General features: G+C 41.8%; 1 protein-coding gene across 1 annotated transcript in view; it reads right to left on the bottom strand.

Annotated features, from left to right (window-relative positions):
* TTN (titin) overlaps positions 1-19,081 on the bottom strand; it is a 291,856-nt gene that overhangs the window by 30,294 nt on the left and 242,481 nt on the right. The window contains exons 276-280 of the mRNA XM_081202301.1: positions 18,772-18,969; positions 18,386-18,682; positions 17,716-18,303; positions 17,320-17,622; positions 113-17,215 (exon numbers count right to left, since the gene is read on the bottom strand). Coding sequence (XP_081058427.1) covers positions 113-17,215; positions 17,320-17,622; positions 17,716-18,303; positions 18,386-18,682; positions 18,772-18,969 — 18,489 coding nt within the window. The remainder of the gene's footprint in view (positions 1-112; positions 17,216-17,319; positions 17,623-17,715; positions 18,304-18,385; positions 18,683-18,771; positions 18,970-19,081) is intronic.

Below are 19,081 nucleotides of genomic sequence, written 5' to 3'. Positions count from 1 at the left end.
ACATTACACATTAAGACTAAAGTCCTGTAAACAATTAGTGTGCATGTGTATGCATGGGTAGATAGTCATGCACTCACATGTATATATAATTAACATATTTTAAAGAACAAACCTGTTATTTTCACTCCATCCTTTGTTTCCGTTGGGACTCCAACACCAAACTCATTTTCTCCAGAGACTCTGAAGTAATAAATTCCACCTTCTTGCAGATTGGTAACTTTGTAGGAAAGACGATGGCAATTGTTGGTTACAGTGACCCAAGCTTTCTTGCTTGCTTCTCGTTTTTCAATATAATAGTTCTTCACAGGAGCACCTCCATCGTTCTCAGGAGCTTCCCAAGATAACACGGCTGATTCTTTTGTGACATCTTTTACAACGATATTAGATGGAGGTCCCGGTGAGTCAAGCACTTTGACAACTAATGTCAAAGTAGCTGTGCTTACAATATTTTGCAATGTTAGTGTATACTTTCCAGAGTCATTCCTGGTTGCTTTTTCAACAGTAATTGAGGTGCGGTTATCTGAAGTATCAATACTTGCTCGAGTACGAAGGTCAGTATCTGGCTTGCTCCACATTACATTAGGGATAGGCTTTCCTCTGAAAGGTACAGTCATTGTAAATGAGCCACCAGCTTTCACGACTAAAGTCTTTCTCATTTCATTGTCAATATCAAATGCAGGCTCTTCTTCCCTTTCTTTTGCCACCTGAGGTTCTGAAACATCACTTGGATCACTAGTGCCAACCTTGTTGATAGACTTTACTCTGAAAACATATTCAGCTCCTGATGTAAGACCGATTACAGTGTATTCTGTACCTCTTAAGCTTTGAATAGCAGTTGACCAATCAGTTTCACTGGTTAGCTTGTATTCAACTGTGTATCCAGTAACAGGAGCACCACCATCAAATAATGGCTTTGTCCATCCAATTGTTATATGTGACCTTGTAGAGTCCACAATCTTAGGCCTAGATGGAGGTGATGGAAGGAAAACAGGATCTTCTGCTTTAATGAGTGGTGAAGTATCACTAGGAAGACTAAGACCTGCAGCGTTTTCTGCAAATACCCGATATTCATATTCACATCCTTGCCGAAGGCCTGAAGATTTTACCCTTAGATCAAAAACGGGCTTTTTGTTCACACGTATCCACCTCAAGCTGTTTTTCTCACGCCTTTCAATCACATATCCAGAAATTTCATTACCTCCATCACTGTCAGGTCTTGCCCAGCAAATAGTCATGGACTCCTTTGTCACACTAGTAATCTCTAAAGATGTAGGTGGGCTTGGAACAGTAAATGGATCAAGGGCCTTGACAGCTTCACTTTCCAAAGGCTCACCAACACCATACTTGTTAACCCCCATGACTCTGAAGATGTATTCATTTCCTCTAAGTAGTTTTGTCACTTTGCAGGATGTTGTTGGATGCTCTGCTTCACAAATAGTCCATGCAATTCTACTGGTCTCACGCTTTTCCACAATATAATAGTCAATCTCTGCACCTCCATTTTCTTGAGGCGGTCCCCATGACAGATGACATTTTTCAGCAGTAAGTCCTTTGATTTCTAGTGGGGCTGCTGGTGGACCAGGTCTATCAAGTACTTTGCAATTGACAGCCAATGATCTAACTCCAGCAACATTTTGTAATGTTAGCACATATTGCCCTGAATCACGTCGAATGCAGTCTTTGACAGTTATTGCAGTAGTGCTATCAGTTGAAACAATTTCAACTCTTGCTTTCTCTTCAATGTCTTTGCCATCCTTTGTCCATGAAACTACTGGTAAGGGTCGCCCTGCAATATCGGCATTGATTTTCAAGATCTCTCCAGCTTTAACAACAACAACATCCCTGAATTTGACATCCATCATAATTCTTGGAGCCTCAACATCATCCTTTACAGTCACTGGCCCAGTTGATTCAGATGGCTCACTAAATAGTCCAGCAGCATTCCTTGCAATTACATGGAATTCGTATCGCTGGTCTTCAGTAAGTCCTGTTACATCAAAGAAAGTTTCTTGCACATTGGTGAAGTTGCACTTCAGCCAACGACCATCTGGTAACTCTTTCCGCTCTATAATATAGCCTGTGATCTTAGCACCACCATCATATTCTGGTTTGGTCCATTTGAGTGAGACACATGTTCTTGTAATGTTAGTCACTTCTGGTTGGCCAGGAGGATCACATGGGTCCCTTGCAGCAACAGGCTCACATGATTTGCTACATTTACCTATTCCTACAATGTTTTCTGCATACACACGATATTCATACATTAGTCCTTCATCAAGGCCTGTGACCTTCATCTGTGTGTCACTTATAAGGGTTTTATTTACTTTAGTCCAAAGGATGCTGCTTCTTTCTTTACGCTCAAGGTGATAACCAAGTACTCTGCTACCTCCGTCATTAACTGGCTCTTGCCAGGTTACAACCATGAAGGCTTTAGTTGCGTGTGTTACTCGGGGAGTACCAGGTGGTCCAGGAAGACTAAATGGATACTCTGCAACAACAGGTGCAGTTTCAACGAAGGTGCTCCTGCCATAGCGATTTTCTGCAGAAACACGGAATTGATATTCTGATCCTGTGGTTAAGCGAATTATTTTTATCGAAGTTCGTGCAACTGCTGCAGACACTATACTCCATGTTGTAGTAGTTGTTTCTCTCTTCTCCACAATATAATTATTAATTTGACATCCACCATCATACTCCGGGGGTTTCCAAGATATGGTTACATTATCATTGCTGACATTGTCAATATGCAATGCTGTTGGAGGTCCTGGCTTGTCCAGTACAATTACAGTAATGGAAGCTGTTGTAGAGCCAGCACTGTTTGAAACATTTAATTCATAACTCCCTACATCTTCTTTCAATGCTTCCTTGATTGTTAGTGAGGTTGATGTCTTTGATGTGTGGACATTTACCCTTGTTGTCTCTCTTAAAGGCAGTCCATCCTTCTTCCAGCTAACTGATGGAACTGGCCTTCCTCTGATGGGCACATCAATCTTAAGATCTTCACCAGCTTTAACACTGAAAGTGTTGAAAAGGAGCTCAACTGAAGGCTGGATTTCAATATCCTTCGCAACTACTGGAACCCCAAGCTGTCTTGGATCACTCTTCCCTTTTTCGTTGACAGCACATACTCGGAAAGTGTATTCTTCTCCCATACTTAATCCTGATACTGTTGCTTCTAATGTTTTAACTTGTGTGCAGGTGCTCCATTTTTCACTTCCTTTAGTTTGCATTTCTACTACATAGCCAGTTATTTTACTGCCACCATCACTCTCAGGTTTCTCCCATTTAATAGTAGCAGTGTGGCGTGTAACATCAACAAGGGTAACTTTTCCAGGTGGATAGGGTGGTTCAGAAGCCTTAACTGGTTCAGTTGTTTCTGCTGGCAAACCAACTCCATATTCATTTGCCGCCAAGACACGGAAGTAGTAACTACATCCTTCCTGTAGCTGATCAATTCTGAAGACATTCTTGGCACAGTTATTTGTAATAGTGGCATATGCCTTTCTTGTGGTTTCTCGTTTTTCAATGATGTAATTTGTAATTTTAGCACCACCATCAATAAGTGGGGGCTCCCAAGCTAATGTCACTGAATCTTTCTTCACTTCTCTGATGTTCAAGTTCACAGGTGCACTTGGTGTATCAAGCACTCTCACGTTAACGAAAGCAGATTTTTTGCCACTATTGTTTTCTAAGGTCAGGTTATATCTACCACTGTCAAATCTGTTTACATTATCAATGACCAACATTGTATATGAACTGGTAGCCTCAATCTGGGCTCTGTCGCTCAGAGTGCCTTCTGCTTTCTCCCACTTTACTTCTGGCTCTGGCCTCCCTTTGATAGTGACAAACAATCGCAATGTGCCACTAGCACGTACGGTGACAACTTTTCTGAGATCTGCATCAAGTTCAATTTCAGGAGGTTCAATTTTTTCAGCAGCAACAACACTACCAGGTATAGTTGCTGGTTCTCCAACTCCTTCAGAGTTCATAGCACAGATGCGGAAATTATACTCACTATTCTCTTTAAGTTTTTCTACTGTGAATTGCTTTCCTTGTAAACCTGATGGAGGTGTGCAAGTTGTCCATTCATCAGCAGTAGCTTCTTTAAATTCCACAATGTATCCTTTAACAGGTGCACCACCATCGTAAATGGGCTTGTTCCATGCAAGGGACACAGATGATCTGGAGGTATCTGTCACCTTCGGATTGCTTGGAGGGCCTGGTGGATACACTGCATCACAGGCTCGATAGAAAACTGATGGTTCACTAGGTTCACCAACACCAGCAGCATTTTCAGCAGAAACCCTAAATTCATAGAAATGGCCATCTGTAAGTCCAGTTACTCTGAGTCTTAAGTCTGTTAGTCTCTTCTTATTGCACTTGGTCCACCGAATACCATCTTTGTCTCGCTTTTCTAGTATGTACCCTTCAATTTCAGCACCACCATTATCCTCTGGACGACCCCAGGTTACAATCATAGAATCTTTTGTGATTGCAGAAACTTCAGGTATTGAAGGAGGGCCTGGAGGTTTGTATGGATTACATGCCAACACAGGCTCGGATTCCAGTGGTTCACCAATTCCATATTTGTTGACAGCCATTACACGGAAAATGTACTCATTGTTTGGAAGAAGCCTGGTTACTTTGTGGTTCAGAGCTTGCACATCAGATGCCACTTGTGTCCATGAAAGTCGACTTGTCTCTCTCTTTTCTATAATATAATGTGAAATGTTAGAGCCACCATCGTGTAAAGGTGGTCCCCATGCCAGATAACACTTTTCTGCAGTCACACCTGTAACTTTCAAAGGACCTTCTGGAGGTCCAGGTCTGTCAAGTACTTTTACAGTGATTGGTATAGACTTTGTGCCACCAACATTGCTCAGTTTAAGTGTATAAATGCCTCCATCCACTCTGATGCAATCTTTGACTGTGAGGGTTGTTCTCTCAATGGTAGACTTAATTTCCATTCTTGCAGTTGCTCCTTCAAATTCTTTTCCATCTTTCGACCATATAATATCAGGAATGGGTTTGCCATGGATGTCAGCCTCAAGAGCAAATGTTTCTCCAGCATGAACAACAATGACATCTTTGTATTTTGGATCCAGTGAAGCTCTTGGAGCTTCAATTTCATCTCTGGCAATAATTGGTCCTGTGCTTTCAGATGGTTCACTTATGCTACCAGCTGCATTTCTTGCAATTACTCTGAATTCATATCGTTGGTCTTCCACAAGACCAGTTACTGTGAACTCTGTTTCTGTTACATTTGTAAAACTGGCTTTCATCCAACGACCTTCAGGAAGTTCTCTCTTTTCCACAACATATCCAGTTATTCTGCTGCCACCATCATATTCAGGTTTTTTCCATTTTAGTGTTATATAATTTCTTGTGATAACAATGGCATCTGGACGGCCAGGGGGATCGCAAGCATCTCGAGCAACATACAGTTCAGATGATTTGCTAACCTTACCTATGCCAACAATGTTTTCAGCAGCAACTCTGAATTCATATTCAAGACCTTCCTCAAGGCCATCTGATTTATATTTTGTGTCCTGAATGAGGGCCTTATTCAATTTTGTCCAAAGAATGCTGTTTTTATCTTTACGTTCTAGATGATAACCAAGAACTTTGCTTCCTCCATCATTAACTGGTTCATTCCATTGTACTATCATATGATCTTTGGTAGCTATGCTGACAAATGGTGTTCCTGGTGGACCTGGTTCTTTGTAGGGATATTGAACAAGAACTGGTTTAGAATCCAGTGCGGTGCTCTTTCCGTATCGGTTTTCAGCACTAATTCTAAACTGATATTCACTACCCGTTTTAAGGTTTGTTACTTTAATAGTTGTTCTTGCAACAGTCGCTGAGACCATCTGCCAGGTAGTGGTAGTAGTGTCACGCTTCTCTACAATGTAATTGGATATTTGACAGCCACCTGTGTATGCTGGTGGTTCCCATGACAGAACAACAAAATTCGAGCTAACTTCATCAAAGCGGACAGGTCCTTGTGGTGGGCCAGGCTTCTCTAGCACAATGATATTAAGATGTTCTGCTGCTGTGCCTGCAGTGTTGGTTACTGTCACAGTATATTTACCGAAATCATCCTTGTTGCTTTCTTTAATATACAAAGTAGTTGATGTAGGTGTATCTTCAACGTGTAACCTGGTCGTCTGTCTTAGAGGCTGACCATCTTTTTCCCAAGTGATAGTAGGCTTTGGTCGAGCTATAAAGGGTATTTCTACTTTCAGGTCTTCTCCAGCTTGTACAGTGTATGTATTGAACATCAGTTTGATATTTGGCTGAATGGTCAGATCTTTGGCAATCACAGGAACTGCCAGTGGTCTAGGGTCACTTTTGCCTTTTTCATTGTATGCCATGACACGGAATTGATATTCATGTCCAGAACTCAAACCAGACACAACTGCATTGCAGACTTTGGTTTCAGTAACAACACTCCATTTATCAGTTCCTTTTGGCTGCATTTCAACAACGTACCCCACAATTCTGCTACCTCCATCATGTTCAGGCTTTTCCCACATAAATGATGCGCTTCTCTGAGTCACATCAGTGAGAGTCACTTTTCCAGGAGGCAAAGGTGGTTCTGAAGCTTTTGAGGCATCTGCAGTTTCAACTGGAACACCAATTCCATATTCATTTTCAGCCATTACTCTGAAATAATAAATTGCCCCTTCAATAAGGTTGTCAACTCTAAAACTTGTTTTGCTGCACTTTGTGCTCACATTTGCATATGCTTTTCTGGTTGATTCGCGTTTATCAATCACATAGTTCTTTATCTTTGCCCCACCATCATTAGCTGGAGGCTCCCACGTCAGTACAGCATAATTTTTCCTTATTTCTTTGACTACTAAATTTTGCGGTGGTCCCGGTGTGTCAAGTACCTTAACTGTGACAAATGCAGACTTAGAGCCACTGCTGTTCTCCAGTTTAAGGATATATTTTCCGGCATCATTTCTATCACAGTAATCAATGGATAACTGTGTGTAATTCAGGCCCTTTTCAATTTGAACCTTATCTGTAAATTCTCCTTCTTCTCGAGACCACATGATTTCAGGAGTTGGGCGTCCTTTGAAAGGTATGTTTATCCTGACAGATCCACCAGCTCTAACCACAATTCCCTTCCTTAATTCTGAGTCAATATCAAGTTCAGGTGGCTCAAGTTTATCTTCTGGTTTAACTGTGCCAGGAACTGCTGCAGCTTCACCTACTCCAATTTTGTTAAGAGCACAAACTCTAAGTTTGTATTCTTGATGTTCAATGAGTTTCTTGATCTCAAAGCGATTGACTCTCAGACCAGTCTGTGGGGTAACTATTGTCCATTCTTCTTCATCCGCTTTGCAGATTTCTACAATATATCCCAGGATTTCACTACCGCCATCATAAATAGGCTTACCCCATGCTACTGTAATTGAATTCTTGGTAGTATCCACAGCATGGGCATTAGTGGGTGGGCCAGGTTTGAACATAGGGTCACATGCTTTCCAAAAGGGAGTGATTTGGCTTGGCTCACCAACTCCAGCAGCATTTTCAGCGGATACTCTAAATTCATACTCATGATCTTCTGCTAATCCTGTGACTCTTAATCGCAGGTCTGTAATTCGGCGTTTGTTACATTTCACCCATCTGATACCAGCTCTGTCCCTTTTTTCGACAATGTAGTTAACTATTTCACTGCCACCATCACTATCTGGACGATGCCAGCAGACGGTCATGGAATCCTTTGTAACGTTGGTTACTTCAATGGATTTTGGTGGACCAGGAACAACAAATGGATTTTTCATTAATACTGGTGCAGACTCCAGAGGCTCCCCAACTCCATATTTATTAACTGCCATTATGCGGAAGATATACTCATTTCCTTCCAGAAGTTTTGTTACTTTCAGCATTGTGGCTACAGCATCTGAAGCAACAACTGTCCACGCAAGGCGACTTGTTTCTCTCTTCTCAATTATGTAGTGAGAAATGTCACTGCCACCATCATGGATCGGTTGCGCCCATGTTAAGGAACACTTGTCAGCAGTAACTCCAGAAACTTGAATACTCTCTGGAGGTCCTGGTCTGTCCAGTACTTTTACTGTTATTGGTACTGATTTTGTTCCTGCAACATTAGAGGCCTGCAAAATATATTGCCCACCATCAACACGTATGGCATCTTTAACAGTTATCAAGGCCTTAAAGTCTGTATTCCTTACTTCACATCGGGCAGTATCTTCAAGTACTTTATCTCCTTTCAACCACAGAATAGTGGGAATTGGCTTCCCATGGACATCAGCCTCAAGTTTGAATGTTTCTCCAGCGTTTACAACAATTGCATCTTTGTATTTGGGATCCATGGATATTCTTGGAAGCTCAACTTCATCTTTTGCTGTTATCGGTCCTGTACTATCAGATGGCTTGCTTACTGCTCCAGCGGCGTTCCTTGCAATGACTCTAAATTCATATCGTTGGTCTTCAGTAAGGCCTGTTACGGTAAACTGAGTTTCAGTTATATTGGTGAAACTTGCTTTCATCCAACGACCTTCAGGCAAATCACGTTTCTCTACTACGTAGCCTGTAATTTTGCTGCCACCATCATATTCTGGCTTTGTCCATTGCAGAGTAATTGAACTTCTTTTAACAATAATAGCTTCAGGGCATCCTGGAGGATCACAAGGGTCACGCGCTACGTAACACTCAGAAGCTTTGCTTGCTTTGCCAACACCAACAATATTTTCTGCAGCTACTCTAAATTCATATTCAATGCCTTCTTCAAGGTTAGATGTTTTGTAATGTGTGTCTTGAATAACTGTCTTGTTTACCTTTGTCCACAAAATGCTGTTTCTTTCCTTTCTTTCAAGATGATAACCTAAAATTTTACTTCCACCATCATTTACTGGTTCATGCCATTGCACAACCATAGAGTCCTTTGTAACTGTTGTCACAAATGGTGTGCCAGGAGGACCTGGTTCTTTATAGGGATACTGAGCAACAACTGTGTCAGACTCCAGGGCAAAGCTCTGCCCGTATCTATTTTCAGCAAATATTCTAAACTGATATTCTGATCCAGTTTTGAGCTTCATCACCTTGAGAGTGGTTCTTGCAACGGTAGCTGAAACTGTTTCCCATACGGTGGTGGTTGTATCCCTCTTATGAACAATGTAGTTAGTGATTTGGCAGCCACCTGTGTATACTGGAGGGTTCCATGATAATGTAATACTTTCAGCACTAATTTCATCAAATTTAACAGGGCCTTTTGGAGGATCAGGCTTGTCTAGTGTTATAATTTCAACAGCTGCAGATTTCTGTCCAACAACATTAGCAACTGCAATTTCATACGCCCCACTGTCTTCTTTGGTGACCTCTTTAATACTCAGCACAGTAAGTTTAGGTGAATCGATGACATTAACTCTAGTTGTCTGTTTTAATGGCATGCCATCTTTGGTCCAAGTAATAGTAGGTGTAGGTCGACCAGATATTGGTATTTCCACCTTTAGGTCTTGTCCCACTTGTATACTGTAACTGTGGAATGCTGGTCGTACATCTGGTTCAATAACTAAATCTTTGGCTGTTATTGGAACAGCAAGGGACCGTGGATCACTCCTACCCTTTTCATTTACAGCCATTACCCTGAAGAGATAATCTTGTCCTTGAGATAAGTTAGTAACAAGTGCTTCAAGAACTTTCACACGCGTACATTCTGACCATTTTTCGCTGCCCTTAACTTGCATTTCCACTATGTATTGCAAAATTTTGCTTCCGCCATCATGTTCAGGCTTAGCCCAGCTTAATGAAACGCTGTTTCTTGTCACATCGTCCACTGTTATCTTCCCTGGAGGTTGAGGAACTTCAGCAACTTTAACTGGGTCACTTGTTTCTGCAGGCAGGCCAATTCCAAATTCATTCTCTGCACAAACTCTGAAGTAATAATAGCAGCCCTCCTGAAGTTGAGCCACTTTCCACGATGTCTTGTGGCAGTTTGTTACAACAGCAGCATAGGCTTTCCTTGTGGCTTCACGTTTTTCTATTATATAATTTTTAATTTTAGCTCCACCGTCTATCGAAGGAGGCTCCCAGGCAAGTGATACTGAGTCTTTGGTGATTTCCTTAATTTTCAGGTTCACTGGGGGGCCTGGGGTATCTAGGACTCGTACACTGACGAAGGCAGACTTAGTTCCACCACTGTTTTCTAAAGTAAGAGTGTATTTTCCAGAATCAAATCTGTTAACATTGTCGAGAACCAGCGAGGTAAAGCTGCTAGTGCTGTCAATAACAGCTGCCTCTCTGATGTCACCATCCACCTTGCTCCATTTTACTTCGGGTGTTGGGCGTCCTCTGATTGGAACAAATAATCTTAAGGAGCCACCAGCTCTTACATTGATAACCTTCCTCAGTTCCAAGTCAAGATCAAGGTCTGGAGCTTCCAGCTTTTCTTCGACCACAATAGTTCCGGGAACATCGGCATGCTCTCCTACTCCTGCTTTGTTAACAGCACAAATGCGGAATTTATATTCATGCTTCTCCTGCAATTTTTCTACTTCCATATTTGTTTTCTTAATTCCAGTTGGTGGTGTACAAATTGCCCAGTCCCCAACACTCACATCACACTTTTCAACAATGTATCCTTGGATTTCTGAGCCACCATCATAGATTGGCTTACTCCAGGAGAGAAAAACCGAAGATCTTGTAACATCTATTGCTTTAGGATTGTTGGGAGGACCTGGCTTGTATATAGGGTCACAAGCCTTATGATAAACAGAAGGTAGGCTTGGCTCACTGAGGCCAGCTGCATTTTCAGCCGAGACTCTGTATTCATAATTATGATTTTCTATAAGTCCAGTAACTCTGTATCGAAGTTCACTTATCAAACGCTTGTTACATCTTGTCCACCGAATGCCTTCTTTATCACGTTTTTCTAGTACATAACCCAAAATTTCACTGCCGCCATCAGAGGGTGGTCTTTCCCATACGACAATCATAGAATCCTTGGTAACAGCCGAGACCTCTGGGGCTTTTGGTGGAAGTGGCACTACAAATGGATTTTTAGCCATTACAGGCTCAGATTCGAGAGGCTCCCCAACCCCATATTTGTTTACAGCCATGATGCGGAAGATATATTCGTTGCCTTCCAAAAGTTTAGTAACTTTGTAACTAAGGGTTTGTACATTGCCATCAACTAAAGTCCAGACTAAGCGGCTTGTTTCTCTTCTTTCAATTACATAATGTGAAATGTCACTACCACCATCTTGCAATGGGGGTTTCCATGCCAGGTAACACTTTTCAGCAGTGACTCCTGTTACAACAACCGGACCTTCAGGTGGGCCAGGTTTGTCAAGAACCTTAACATGAACGGAAGCTGTCTTTTCACCTGCAGCATTCTTGGCCAGCAATACATAATGCCCACTGTCAACGCGAATGGCTTCTTTGACGCTTAGGCTTGTGGCAAAGTCTGTGGTTTTTATATCCAAGCGTGCAGTATTCACTAGTTCCTTGTCGCCTTTTAGCCACTGAATAGAAGGCAGCGGCTTACCGTGAACGTCTGCGTCAATCTTGAACGATTCGCCAGCATGCAGTACAAGGGTTTCTTTAAATTTGGGGTCCATACTTATGCGAGGTGGCTCTACTTCATCTCTTGCTGTGACTGCCCCCGAGCTTTCAGATGGCTCACTGAAAACGCCTGCAGCGTTGCGCGCAATGACACGGAACTCATACCTTTGATCTTCAACTAGGCCAGTTACTGCAAACTGGGTCTCAATAACATTCGTAAAGCTTGCTTTCATCCAGCGGCCTTCAGGTAGCTCCTTCTTCTCAACTATGTAGCCGGTGATCTTGCTTCCGCCATCATATGCTGGTTTCTTCCACTGAAGAGTAACAGAGTTCCTTGTGACGATGATAGGCTCTGGACGACCAGGAGGATCACAAGGATCATAAGCTTTGTAGCATTCTGAACCTTTACTTGCTTTTCCGATACCAACTATATTTTCTGCATAAACTCTGAATTCATATTCAAGGCCTTCCTCAAGTCCAGTTGTTTTAAAGTTAGTGTCAGGAATTGCCGCTTTGTTCAATTTAACCCAGAGTATGCTGTTTCTTTCCTTGCGCTCCAAATGATAACCAATAATCTTGCTGCCACCATCATTGACTGGTTCATTCCAGTGTACAACCATACTATCCCTGGAGACTTTTGGTACAAAAGGAGTTCCAGGAGGCCCAGGTAGTTTGTATGGATACTGGGCTACCACAGACTCTGATGTGAGATATGTACTCTTTCCATATCTGTTTTCAGCAGCAATTCTGAATTGATATTCACTTCCAGTCTTTAATCTAGCTGCTTTTAGAGTTGTTCGGGCAACGGTAGCTGAAACAATCTGCCAAGCAGTAGTGGAGGTGTCTCGTTTTTCCACAATATAATTGTTGATAGAACTGCCACCATCATATTTGGGTGGTCCCCAGGAAATGGTAATATTGTCTGCAGTTACGTCTTCAATCTTCACTGGTCCAGTTGGAGGTCCTGGCTTGTCAAGGACAACAATGTTAAGAATTTCAGTAGCTTCCCCAGCAGAGTTAGAAAGTTTTACTAAATATTGTCCAACATCTTCTCTACATGCTTCTTTTATTGTTAGCAAAGTGTTGTTGTCTGTATTTTCTTCGTTTACTCTAGTAGTTTGTCTTAGTGGCACATCATCTTTGAGCCACGTTACAGATGGCTTGGGTCGACCAACAAATGGAACATCAACCTTTAAGTCTTCACCTGCTAGTACACTGAAGGTAGTGAATAACAGTTTGAAGGCTGGTGGTATCACAAGATCTTTCGCAATAACTGGTACACTCAATTGTCGAGGATCACTGATTCCTTTTTCATTCTGAGCTGAAACACGGAAAGAATATTCTTCACCCTGGATCAGTCCAGTTATAACAGCTTCAGTAACTTTTACGGTAGTGCATGTGGCCCATTTCTCACTGCCTTTGCTTTGCATTTCTACAATGTAGCCCAAAATTCTGCTTCCTCCATCATGTTCAGGTTTCTCCCAAGACAAAGATACACTCTTTCGTGTCACATCTAATATAGTTATTTTTCCTGGAGGAAGAGGCCTTTCAGATGCCTTAATAGAGTCTGATGTTTCAACAGGAAGCCCTATTCCATATTCATTTTCAGCTAGAACTCTGAAATAATAGTTGCAACCTTCCTGTAGATTGTCCACTTTCCAGCTGGTCTTATGGCAATTGGCCATAACTGTTGAATATGCTTTTCTTGTTGCCTCACGTTTTTCAATAATATAATTTTTAATTTTAGAGCCACCATCTATGAGGGGAGGGTCCCACGTGAGAGTCACAGATGACTTTGTAACCTCTTTTATCTTCAGATTCTGTGGGGCGCCAGGTGTATCAAGAACCCTTACAATTACAAATGCTGATTTACTGCCTGAGCTGTTTTCTACAGTCAGTATATATTTGCCACTGTCAAATCTATTCACATTTCCAACTGTAAGTAGTGTATAAGAGCTTGTGGATTCAATAGTGGCTTTGTCTAAAGACTCTCCATGTTCTCTTGACCATTTCACTTCAGGCGCTGGTCTTCCTTTAATTGGGACGAAGAGTCTTAAAGTACAGCAAGCTCTGAGGGTCACAACTTTACGTAGGTCTGCATCAAGTTCAATCTCAGGAGGCAGTACCCTTTCTTCAGCTTTTGGTGTCCCAGGAACAAGAGCAGGTTCTCCAATGCCTTCAGAGTTCATAGCATATATTCTGATTTTATATTCCTGGTTTTCTTTTAGATTAGTGATGGTAAAGGAAGTCGCCTTCAGCCCTGCTGGTGGAGTTACAATTTTCCACTCATCTTCGTCAGGTAATGCTGTTTCAACCATGTAGCCTGTGATTTCTGAGCCACCATCATATATTGGCTTATTCCAAGCAATTGTAATTGAGGACTTGCTTGTGTCTAATACACGTGGGTTACCTGGTGGACCTGGCTTAAATACAGTGTCAGCAGCTTTGTAGAATGGACTGCTTAGACTTGGTTCACTTACACCAGCAGCGTTTTCAGCTTTCACTCGGTATTCATATTCATGACCTTCTGTGAGTCCAGATACTTTATAGCGCAAATCTGTGACAACCCGCTTGTTACATTTCACCCAGCGTAGTCCAGCCCTGTCACGACGTTCTACAATATAATTGATTATAGGGCTTCCACCATCAGAATCAGGGTGTCCCCAGCACACAATCATAGAATCTTTGGTTGCAGCTGTAACTTCAGGTGTCTTCGGTGGATCAGGTACTACATAAGGATTTACTGCAAGAACAGGCTCTGATTCCAGGGCTTCGCCAAGGCCATATTTGTTAACAGCCATAACACGGAAGATATATTCATTGCCTTTCAATAGCTTTGTGACCTTTAATTTTGTTACTGGAACTTCTGTGGCTACAGTTGTCCATGCCAATCTGCTAGTCTCACGTTTCTCAACAACATAATGGTCAATACTTGCGCCTCCATCATCCAAAGGTGGTAACCATGACAGGACACATTTTTCTATGGTAACATCAGACACAGCCAAAGGCCCTTCTGGAGGACCAGGTCTGTCTAGTACTTTGACATTGAAAATATGTTTTGCAAAGCCACCTGGATTGGAGGCTGTAAGTGTGTAGGCACCCCCATCTCTTCTTATAGAGTCCTTATTATGAAGAACAGTTGAGAAATCAGCTATTTTAATTTCTAATTTTGCCGTGTCTTCAAGCTCCTTTCCTTCTTTCGTCCATGTCAGAGTTGGTGGAGGGCGACCTGAAACATCAGCTTCAAGTTTGAAAATTTCACCTGCTTTTAATATCAAAGTGTCTTTGTATTTAGCATCAACCATGATCCTTGGTGCTTCAATCTCATCTCTGCACGTTATTGCATCTGATGGTTCGGATGGGTGGCTAACAGCACCAGCCGCATTTCTAGCAATCACACGGAATTCATAAGCAGCATCTTCTGTGAGACCACTAACAGTGAACTCAGTTTCTAGTATATTGCCGAAGTTAGCCTTTAGCCATCGGCCATTAGGAAGATCTCTTTTTTCAACAGTATAGCCAGTTATCTTAAAGCCTCCATTATATTCAGGTTTTTTCCACTTAAGTGCTACTGCGTGTCTTGTAATATTGAGAGGAACTGGCTTCCCAGGAGGATCAATAGGGTCCAGGGCCAATGCTGGCTCAGATGGCTTGCTTGGTTTACTCTTGCCTGCCATATTTTCTGCTATGACTCGGAATTCATAGGCAAGGCCAGATGTAAGACCACTTGATTTGAAGGTATTTACTGATATCAAAGCTTTACTTACGGTCTGCCAAAGAATGCTATTTCGTTCTTTTTGCTCAACGTGATATCCCAAAATGGGGCTTCCTCCATCTGTCAAAGGCTCATGCCAGCTAATGCTAATTGCATCTTTTGTGACTGCAATCAGTTGAGGAGTGCCTGGAGGACCAGGAACTTTAAAAGGATAGTTAGCAATTACATTCTCTGAACTGATAGATGGTCCTGAACCATATCTGTTCTGAGCTTTAACACGGAATTGGTACTCTGTCCCAGTAGTGAGGCGAGCAGCTTTAAAAGTAGTACGTATAACAGTAGTTGCTAACTCAGCCCATGCAGTACTGTCGGTTTTACGCATTTCTACAACATAGTTACTTATTGGTACCCCTCCATCATTCAGTGGAGGTTCCCATGAGAAGGTGACATAGTCGGATGAAACTTCTTCAAATTTGATTGGCCCTGTGGGAGGTCCAGGAACATCATGCACCTGTATAGTTATAACATCGCTAACTTCACCAACAATATTTTTAGCTGAGATTGGGTATCTGCCGCTATCGTTTCTAGTGCATTCATTAATGGTCAAGATGGCTGCAGAAGCAGTATGTTCAAAGTTTACTCTTTGAGTTTGTTTAATTAACTGGTCTTCTTTTTTCCAAGTAATAGTTGGCCTTGGGCGACCAAGCACAGGTATTTCAACTTTGATATTGTCACCAGCTCTGGCAATTACTGTTTTCTGGTAAAGGCCACGCAAATCAAATTCTGGAAGCATCATTTGCTCTTTAACAACAACTGGTCTGCTTTCTCTTGGATCACTTCTTCCAGCACTATTAACTGCCATAACCTGGAAAGTATATTCTTCATTTTCAGTCAGATTCTTTACCACACATTCTAATGTTTTCACAGTTGTGATATGTGTCCACTGAGTTGAACCTTTTTTCTGGGCTTCAATAACATAGCCAGTAATCTTGCTACCACCATCATGTTCGGGCTTTGGCCAAGCAAGGCTGACTGTCTTTCTTGTGATATCCATGATATTAAGGCTCTCTGGTGGTGATGGTGCCTCTGACGCTCTTACAGGTTCAGCAGTTTCGGCAGGTTCACCAATTCCAAATTCGTTTTCAGCAAATACTCTGAAGTAATATTCACACCCTTCAGCCAAATTAGGAATCCTAAGTGAACATTTTGGGCACTTTGTTGTGATGGTTGAATATGCCTTTCGTGTTGACTCACGTTTTTCAACTATATAATTTGTTATGCGTGAACCACCATCAATTAGAGGCATATCCCATTGTAGGGTGATGGTATCTTTAGATATGTCTCTGGGCTTGAGATTTATTGGTGGCCCTGGTGTATCCAAGACTTTTACATTTACAAAACCAGTCTTCTTGCCAGCAGCATTTTCAAGGGTCATGACATACTTTCCTGCATCATATCTATTGCATTCTGTGACAATGAGAAGTGTGAAAGAGTCTGTATTTTCAATACTGGCACGTCCTTTAAGTGAAATATCATCCTTGGTCCATGTGATTTCAGGAACTGGGCGCCCTTTAATTGGAACAAATACCCGAATGGTCAGTCCAGCTCTAACAACAAGAGTTTTCCTCAGCTCGGCGTCTAATTCAAAATCAGGAGCTACTTCACGTTCCCTGATTTCAACATCTTTTATCGTTGCTGGTTCACCAGCACCAGCAGCATTGAGGGCAATAATTCTAAAATTGTATTTGGCTCCTGGCTGGAGATTAGCAACCACAAATTCTGTGATTCTTAGAGCAGTCCCCGTGGTATCTTTCACCCATGTGTCTTCTCCTTCTTTTTGGTGCTCCACAATATAGCCGATTATATCAAGTCCGCCATCATAGTGAGGTTTACCCCATGCTAGGCTAGCAGTTGTCTTTGTTGTATCAGTTACTCGTGGGTTGGAAGGAGGTCCCGGTGGATCTATAAATAATGAAAAAAGGCAACACAGTTTATTTGATTGGAATCCTTATAGATAATCATAATATAAAGGGATCCCCCCCCCAAAGTATAGAAATCATACTAACATGCAGCATCCTTGGTTAATACTGGTTGAGAAATATCACTTGGTGGCCCAATTCCTGCCCTGTTTTCTGCACTGACACGGAATTCATATTCATTTCCTTCTAGGAGTCCAGTCACTTTGCATCGAAGGTCTGATACTGGTTTCTTTGTAACTCTGACCCATCTCACGCCTTTTCTTTCTCTTCTTTCCACATGGTAGCCTGTGATTTCGCTGCCACCGTCATCAGTTGGCCTTTTCCAGGTTACAGTAACAGTGTTTTTCGTAATATTTGATACTTCTGGTTTACCAGGTGGACCAGGAGGCCCTAAAAGGAGGAAAACAGATTTTGATAAACACATAAACGTTTTTCTATTTTTACAGCAGTAAATTCATATACCTTTTGACTAGTTTTGCTTACCAAATCTATCCACCATTTTAACTGGCTCTGATTGAGATGGTTCTCCTTTGCCATACTGATTCACAGCAGAAACACGGAAAAGGTACTCATTTCCTTGAATAAGCTTAGTCACAACATGCCTACAAGACTGAATGTCTTCAGCAACTTGAGTCCATAGAAGGCGGCTAGTTTCTCTCTTTTCAAGTACATAAGACTTGATTGGTGACCCGCCATCTTCTGTTGGGGGTGTCCATGTGAGAGTAGCCTTTTCAGCTGAAACGTTGCTCACTTCAACTGGTCCAGGTGGGCCTGGTACATCTAAAACTTTTACATGTACGTGTTCTTCTTTAGTACCAAAAGGATTGGTTGCAGTGATCGTATATTCACCAGAATCTTTTCTAGCGGCATACTTGACAGAAAGCGTTGAAGAAGTTGGAGTTGATTCAATATGAACAGTCTCTGAAAGCTTGAAATCTTTGCCTCCTTTAGACCACACTGAAGTTGGAAGTGGCTTGCCACGGATGCTAATAGCAGACATTGAGATGGTGTCTCCTGCCTTAACAGTCAGGCCTTCTTTGACAGTAGGATCAATAACAATAGTTGGTGCCTCTGTAAAAGAGAATTAATATGTTAGGAAAGAAGATACCTAAAATATTAAAAACTGGTGTGTGCCTTTACAGGGAACACGTACCATACTCATCCTTGCATATAATGGCTCCGGTAGATTCTGATGGAGGACTAATAGCACCAGCGGTATTCTTAGCTCTAATTCTGAATTCATATTTAGATCCTTCAAAAAGGTCAGTTACTGTATATGCACATTCCTGAACATTCACATGGTTTGCCTTCATCCAAGTCTTTGAAGGTAGATCACGTTTCTCCACTATGTAGCCAATTAATTTATGTCCGCCATCATATTTTGGTTCTGTCCAGATCAGAGTCACTGAGTTTCTAGTCACACTGATAACTTCAGGCTTCCCAGGAGGATCTGAAAACAGCAGAATACAGAAGTAGTAAAAGTGTATATCACTGTTTTCTAACACATGAAGACTTATCTCTTTACTTTGGGAAGCTTACCAATTGGATCAAGGGCTACAATTGGCTCAGAAGGCAGACTTGGTTTACCAACTCCAGCAAGATTGATTGCCATCACTCTGAATTCATATTCCAAACCTTCCGTTAACCCTGTCACTCTGAAGTCTCTCATCTTTAGTGGGGTCTTGTTTGCTCGCTTCCACAAAATACTATTTCTTTCTTTATATTCAAGGTGGTAACCTACAGAAGCATACAAGCACAGGAAACACATGCTTAGTATTTCAAAAGGTAAACAAAAGTGGGGGTGGATAGGAACCAACTTTTTTATTTTGCAAAGGCATCCTTGTCTGAT

Source organism: Podarcis bocagei (genome assembly GCF_964188305.1).
Source record: "Podarcis bocagei genome assembly, chromosome: 1".
NCBI classification, from domain to species: domain Eukaryota; kingdom Metazoa; phylum Chordata; class Lepidosauria; order Squamata; family Lacertidae; genus Podarcis; species Podarcis bocagei.
Note: the sequence above shows the minus strand (reverse complement) of the source record. Positions and strands in the feature narration are given on the sequence as shown.